Below are 7,500 nucleotides of genomic sequence, written 5' to 3'. Positions count from 1 at the left end.
CCTTTTCCCATCTCGACTTGGTCGACACAGTGTTGTTTTTTGTCATAGATGTAATAGAAGCATAGAGTCTGGAAATTATCTTTTTGCACTTGAAACCCTTTATTGCTTCCAAGAATGTACCTATAATTGTCTTTTCTGGTTTTTCCTCTCTTTTGGGGATTTTTTTGCAAATGTAGTCCCTGATCTGTAAATACCTGAAAAAGTCCTGATTCACCAGCCCATATGTGTCTTTCAAATGTTTGAAGCTATACACTTGACCTTGGTCATTGACAAATGAGCTGTATGTTGAAAGGCCTTTATCAGTCCAAACAAGGAAATGCTTATCCTGAACACTAGGTGCAAAGCTTAAATCATATGCAAACCATTTAAGAATACCTATATTCTGTCTAATACTATGTTTCTTTGTTACATTATTCCAAATATCTAGTGAACAGGTTATCCAGGGGTTCCCCAGATCAGTGATTTGATTGACAAGAGAACAATCCCCTATTAGCATACCGAGAGGGTATTTCTTACTCAAGGAACATTCAATATCTTTCCATCTGACTCATAACTAGGATTACACCATCCTAACAGAAATCAGAGTTGGGCAGCCTTATAGTAGTCACAGAGACTGGGGAGGGCAAGTCCACCCCTATCTTTGGGTAGCTGAAGCGTTTTAAATCTCACTCTGGGTTTTTTCCCTGCCCAAACAAATCTTGCTAGAAGTTTGTCCCATTCTATAAAGTAGTGGTTGGGTTTATCTATGGGTATAGATTGGAATACATACAGAAATCGTGGCAATATATTCCCGTCGAGGAGCTACTCGGACGAAATTAAGTTTCTTCTCGTTTTTCTCCTAAAATCTTTGTCTGAACTTACAACTACAAACAACTGATTCGATGTAGTATTACTTTAGCGCTACCTTGTTATCACTCTTACAACAACATAAACACATAGGCTAACCTCCCCACCATCCAAATAGATTTTTTCCACCAGGCTAGCCCACATAACTTTTTTCGCGCCGAGCCCTACTCGGCTTTAGTTTCGCCTCACCTCATAGTCAATTTTGCAACACTACACCAACTATCTCGCAAAAATAACCTTTTCTGCTGCATCCGCAGACCTAATTATGGCCAACTCTACCTGCGCCTGCAGTGATCTAGCTAATGCTAATGAAAGACTAGCCAAAGCCAACATGACGATTGAAACACTTAGAAGTGACATTCGCCGGCTAACTTGCGAGATAGTCATAAAATCCCATAACACCACGTTGAAACACCAAACCAGTAATACTAGCGCCAACCTAACTACACTATCTTTTCTCCCCAGTCACAGCAAACACCAGCCGAAGTCCCCCCCGAATCCACCGTGCTCCACTCCCGCGCGTCGTAGCTGGACGGAGGTGGTTAACGGCGGCAGGGGAGTACTGCAGAAATGTTCACCACCTCTAGTGACTAGCAATCGTTTTTTCTGTACTTGACTCAGTCATCGATGCAGAAAACTGACCCTGTCCCCCCCTCCCACCAGGTGCCCAAGCCTCTACCACAAAGAGTGCGACCCAGTAGCCGCCGGACCCTCGCTACCCCCAGGCAAATCACCCGAGAGCAGCCTGCCCATTCAGAACCCCGGCGACCATCAACAGTCCTCATAGGATCTTCGATGGTTCGCCACGTAACCCTACGAAACGCCCAGACGTGGTGCCTACCTGGAGCTCTCGTAGCCGATGTCCAGTCGAATGTGCCGCACGCGCTGTCACAGTATCCTACTGCCACAACTCTCATCGTCCACGCAGGCTCCAATGACATCCGGCTGCAGCAGTCTAAAAAACTTGAGTCTGATTTCCTCTCCCTTATTAATACCCTTCGCAGCACTGGAAAAAAATACGCTATCTCAGGCCCCATCCCCTCTGTCTGTTTCTCTGCCTTCCAGTTCTCCCGAATCCGCCAACTGCACGTCTGGCTGATGAGACACTGCCGCCAAGAAGCCATTCCCTACGTTGACAACTTCTCCGCTTTCTGGAACTGCCGAAACCTCTTCGCACGAGATGGAAGGCACTTAAACAGAGCTGGTGCTCGTCTCCTCGCGACCAACCTGGAGCTGACCCTCGAAGCCCATCGGTCCTTGGATTGACTAACAGGTGTTTTAAATCCAAAGCACTACACCAACTTAGACACTGCGTGCCCAACAGAGAGTACTCCACTAGCTATCCACGCTGTCACTACCCGTAGGAAAGCTCGCAGATGTAGACCCTCTGGTTGTGTACACAACAACCTAATTACGATTGCACCTGAACGCATAAACAATAGCTCTACTACTTTGAATGTTAATGCTGCATTACTTAACGTGCAGTCATTGACCAACAAAAGCTTCGTAGTAAACCAGCTGGTCTCGGACAAAAACATAAGCATCATGCTTCTTACCGAAACATGGCTTAAAGACGACGGGGCGGCTACTTTTATCGAGGCTTGCCCTTCCGATTACAAATTCCTTCACGCCCCGAGACCAAATAAACGAGGCGGAGGCGTAGCCATACTTTTCTCCAACAAATTTAATTGTACTAAGATGAATCTGGGCTCTTTCTCTTCATTTGAATACATGGCAATGAGGGTCCAAGCAAACCTCAAACTGATTATTATTGTTCTGTACCGTCCACCGAAATTCTCTTCGTCATTTCTATCTGATTTCTCCACCTTCATGTCAGACGTACTTACTAACTATGATAAAGCAATAATTGCTGGCGACTTTAATATCCACGTAAATAAATCAGATGACGCAATAGCCAAGTCTTTCTTAGACACATTAAATGGATTCGGTCTCGTCCAGAATGTCACTGAACAGCCTACCCATCGGAAAGGCAACACACTTGACCTTGTTATTTCACATGCGCTTGATATCAACAATATATCGGTCACGAACGTCGGCCTCTCCGACCACCACTGTGTGTTTTTTGATTTTGACATTAGCACGCCCAACAATGTCATTCACAGACGACGCATTAATGCCTCTGCTGAGCTTAAGATTTCAGACCTCATCAAATCGGGTGACCTACTAAATGGTCACTGCACACCTGATGAAATGGTTGATAGCTTCAACAACAACTTAAGAGGAATTCTAGATAACATAGCTCCAATTAGAACGACGACAAGGACCAGAGCTAGGTATTCACCTTGGATGAATGACTCACTTAGAGCCTTAAAAAGAAAATGCAGAGTAACCGAGCGTCTTTGGAGGAAAACTAAATTAGAAGTCCATAGACAATCCCTTAGGGATGAGATCTCCTCCTACAATAATGCGGTACGCTCAGAGAGAAAAGCATATTTTTCCAAAATCATAACAGACAACCAGCATAATGCGAAAGTTCTTTTTTCCACTATTGACCACCTGCTTAATCCAACACATAGCAATAACAACCTAAATGCAGCATCACATGCCAAGTGCGAGGAATTTGCTAGATTTTTTAGTAAAAAGATTGCCGACATTAGAGAAGGCATCCAAGGTGGAAACGCAGCAATCTCTGTCGCCCACTCAGGCGATACACCGAGGGGAGGGTTAAACCCCCCTAGGAGACCTGAGAGCTTCCAAAAGTTTTGTCCAATTACAGAGGACGACCTCTGTAAAATAGTCAGGGAAAGTAAGCAGTCTACCTGCAGCCTTGACGCGATCCCCACACATCTAGCCTAGAAATCTAGACGCCCCTAGCGACCGCAAATTGAATTTGCTCCCGGGGGCAGTCTAGCGGACCCCGGTCGTTTTGCGAGGCTGAAAGTTATCCGATGACAGGGCCAATCAAATCGCGAGGGGGGCCGGGCTACTTAGTAAACAGGAAACTTTCTAAGAAGAAGCATGCGTCCGTCCGTGTTACGTATAGCACGAAAGTGCACTTAATTTAAAAAGCCTGGATGATAATACATTTCGTGTCTGACATGGATTGATGTAATAATACACCATGAACTTATCGGACACAAATAGATCACAACACAATACCATTTGATCATTCGATGTTTTAAACTAGCTCGGTAAGCTAAGTTGAGCATTTTACAGGACCAAGTCACACTATTATCAGACCATTACTGTAGGTGTAGAATGAAATTGCTGCCCCAATTTCTAATAAGACACATGCCATTAAAAACGAGACATTTGGGAGCTTTGAAAGTCTTTGAGTAGCTTACTAAATAGATGGGAATGGCATAGTCTACCAAGCTAGTGGCTAGCTAACCTGTCGTCAATAACACAGAGCTAGGTATCCAGTCTTAATATAACCATTTAACAAGCCCCAAATGGCTCAACATTTCGCTGGTTGATCAAGGAGGGCCATGTGGTTGAAAACGAGGCATTTTTGAACTGTATAAGTGAAAACACGATTTATTAGGACACTTGTTTGTGGCTGTGGTCATCACATGCATTCACTGCTACGACGGCTCGAATTTGCCGCTCCACCTACAAAGGGGCCCTCGCTGGCTAGCTAACCTGTCGCCAATAACACAGAGCTAGGTATCCAGCCTTGTATTATATGCCTGCCCCAAATTATAATAAGATCCATGTCATTAAAAACGAGACATTTGGGAGCTTTGAAAGTCTGTGAGTCGCTTACTAAATAGATGGGAATGACACCTAGAGTCTACCGAGCTAGCGGCTAGCCAATCTGTCGTCAATTACACAGAGCTAATATCCAGCTGTGTATTAGTTATGGGTATACAGCTAGCTAGCTAACACCGAACATGCCATGTTGACAACAATCATAAATATAACCATTTAACAAGCCCCAAATTGCTCAACATTTCGCTGGATGATCAAGAAGGGCCGTGTGGTTGAAAACGAGGCATTTTTGAACTATGTAAGTGAAAACACGATTTATTAGGAAACTTGTTTGTGGCTGTGGTGATCACACGCATTCACCGCTACGACGGCTTGGAATTGCCGCTTCACAAGACAGCTGTGACGTTACACAGAAGTGTGTCGGGATTGGTTGTTTGCCATCCAATTGCGTGGCGTTGAGTGCTGAAGCAACCGTTTATCCCGCCCACACTGCTGCCCAGCCCTCCTAGACCCTGGTACAGCTTTTTGCTGTACGGGTCTGGCTCGCTAGGCTACCACACATCTGCTAAAAAACATACTTGGTTGCTTAGCAGCACCTTTACTGCAAATTGTTAACACCTCTATGCTTACAGACATTTTTCCAAGCTCATTCAAAACAGCCATGGTAAAGCCACTCCTAAAAAAGACAAATTTAGATCAGAATTCTTTAAACAACTACAGACCTATATCAAACCTCCCCTTTATGAGCAAGGTACTAGAAAAAGTTGTATTTAAACAGCTTAATCAACATCTGGCTGGGAATGATATCTTGGAAAAATTCCAATCAGGCTTTAGAGCCAACCATAGCACCGAAACAGCACTAACCAAAATAATAAGTGATCTTAGGCTCAGCACTGCCGCAAACAAAGTTTCAGCACTTATCCTCCTTGACCTCAGTGCCGCCTTTGACACGATAGACCACAACATACTAATTGACCGCCTTGAATCTTGGGTAGGCTTGTCCGGTCACGTCTTAGAGTGGTTCAAAACATATATTACAGGAAGGCAGTTTTTGTCACCATCGGAGAACACGTCTCCAACAAGTATGATGTGCCTTTTGGAGTTGCTCAGGGTAGTTGCTTGGGCCCTCTCCTCTTCTCTCTCTATATGTTGCCCCTGGGCTCCATCATCAGAGAGCACAATGTTGATTTTCATAGCTATGCCGATGACACTCAACTATATATCTCTGTCGAGCCTAGCCAAACCACTGCCATTCATGCCTTGACTAAATGCATGTCTGCCATCACAGATTGGATGAACAGTAACTTCCTAAAATTAAATGAGGATAAAACTGAAGTGTTGCTCATTGGGCCTAAGGAAAAACGTGCAAAACTCCACTCAAGCCTAGGTGACCTAAGCATACACATTAAAGATAAGGTTACTAGCCTAGGTGTGGTCATAGACTCGGATTTGAGCTTTGAGCCTCACATCAACAAGATAACAAAATCTGCTTTTTTCCATCTTAGAAATGTTAACAAAGTGCGCGGCTTGGCCCCCCAACAAGACGCTGAGAAACTTATTCATGCCTTTGTCAACCAGTAGGATAGACTACTGCAATGCTCTCTTCTCTGGTCTCCCAAAAAAATTAATTGACAAATTGCAACTCATTCAAAATTCTGCGGCAAGAATCCTAACAAGAACCAGAATGAGAGAGCACATCTCTCCTGTCTTGGCAGACCTGCACTGGTTACCTGTCTCATACAGAATCGACTTTAAGATTCTGCTCACAGTATTTAAAGCATTAAATGGACTTGCCCCTAGCTATATCTCAGACATGCTCTCTTTTTATGCCCCTGCTCGAGCTCTCAGGTCCACTGATGCCAAGCTGCTAAGGACCCCCACCCCCCCGCAGAAGAAGATCGGCGACGCCGCGTTTGCCTGCTATGCGCCCAAGAGATGGAACGCCCTCCCCATCGAGATCCGATCAGCCACCTCCGTCGACTCCTTTAAGAAGCAGCTGAAGACCCACCTCTTCATCCTTGCCAACTTTTAGCTGCCAAGGCGTCATAGTGTCCCAGCTGCCGCAGCGCCCTTACTACTCGCAACCAGCCCTGGCAGGGGGCTCCCCTAGGTGGCCGCTGGTCTCTGCCTGAGGTTTCTTCCTGACTATAGGGGGTCTTTTTTTCTCAGACCTCACTGAGCTTTTTTTTTCCCCCTTACAAATATGAATCAAGCGAAAGGGAGTTTTTCCTCACCCCTGATGCCACCAAGGGCCGCACCTGAGCGCCCAATCTCTGTGTGACTATCTATGACTTATGATAGGCCCAGCCACTATGGACCTTACACATCTAAGAATCCTGGTCCTATCCTACGTTGACCTTATGACTCTACATTCTCTGTCTATCTCTTCTTCCTCTGCCTTCCTGCTTTTTCTGCCTCTCCTCTATACCTCTCCTTCTAAATCTATCTCTAAAAATGTTTTTTTTCCATTTGTTAAGCACTTTCAGTTACATGCCTTGTATGACACAGTGCTATACAAATACAATTATTATTAAATTATTATTATTTTGATTATATCTATGCGTGAATAGATATTTAGATAAGGAATCCTGCTCCATCTATTTATGTCATCTATAATGATTGCCCTAAGGGGACCATAGTTAGACTCTTGTAGTTTGGCTAAGTCAGAGGGTATGGTAATACCAAGATTTAATACACTCTTTGTCCCAGTCAAGCTGGTAGACTGAACGTAGGGAGTGTGGAGGCTCATAGTAGAATTTTAGCACCTGGGTTTTCTGTCTATTTATCCTGTATCCTGAGAAGGACCCATATTCTTCCAAGACCGACATTAATCTTGGGAGTGAGTTTGTGGGATCAGTAAGGTAAATGAGGACATCATCCGCGAAAAGGGCCAATTTCTGTTCTTTTGAGTCCAGTTGTACGCCTGTGATTGAGTCATTTTGTCTTATCCATTGTGCTAAGGGTTCTATAAAAAGGGCACAT

At 44.5% G+C, this 7,500-nt stretch overlaps 1 protein-coding gene across 1 annotated transcript; it reads left to right on the top strand.

Annotated features, from left to right (window-relative positions):
• The first annotated feature begins 985 nt into the window (after nucleotides 1–985).
• Nucleotides 986–2,313, top strand: LOC134444912 (uncharacterized). The gene is made up of 2 exons (XM_063194090.1): nucleotides 986–1,384; nucleotides 1,510–2,313. Exons 1-2 carry the CDS (start codon nucleotides 1,112–1,114, stop codon nucleotides 2,110–2,112), a joined length of 876 nt encoding a protein of 291 aa, XP_063050160.1. The 5' UTR covers nucleotides 986–1,111; the 3' UTR covers nucleotides 2,113–2,313.
• Nucleotides 2,314–7,500: the final 5,187 nt, after the last annotated feature.

The sequence above is a fragment of the Engraulis encrasicolus genome, unplaced genomic scaffold, assembly GCF_034702125.1.
Source record: "Engraulis encrasicolus isolate BLACKSEA-1 unplaced genomic scaffold, IST_EnEncr_1.0 scaffold_848_np1212, whole genome shotgun sequence".
Lineage (NCBI taxonomy): Eukaryota > Metazoa > Chordata > Actinopteri > Clupeiformes > Engraulidae > Engraulis > Engraulis encrasicolus.
This window is presented reverse-complemented; position numbering and strand designations above follow the sequence as displayed.

Bases quoted from the DNA above. Each gene is read 5' to 3' on its own strand.
- LOC134444912 (XM_063194090.1), top strand. From the start codon at position 1,112: ATGGCCAACTCTACCTGCGCCTGCAGTGATCTAGCTAATGCTAATGAA. The intron at 1,385-1,509 runs GTGGTTAACGGC...CCCTCCCACCAG, and splicing joins CGCGTCGTAGCTGGACGGAG to GTGCCCAAGCCTCTACCACA.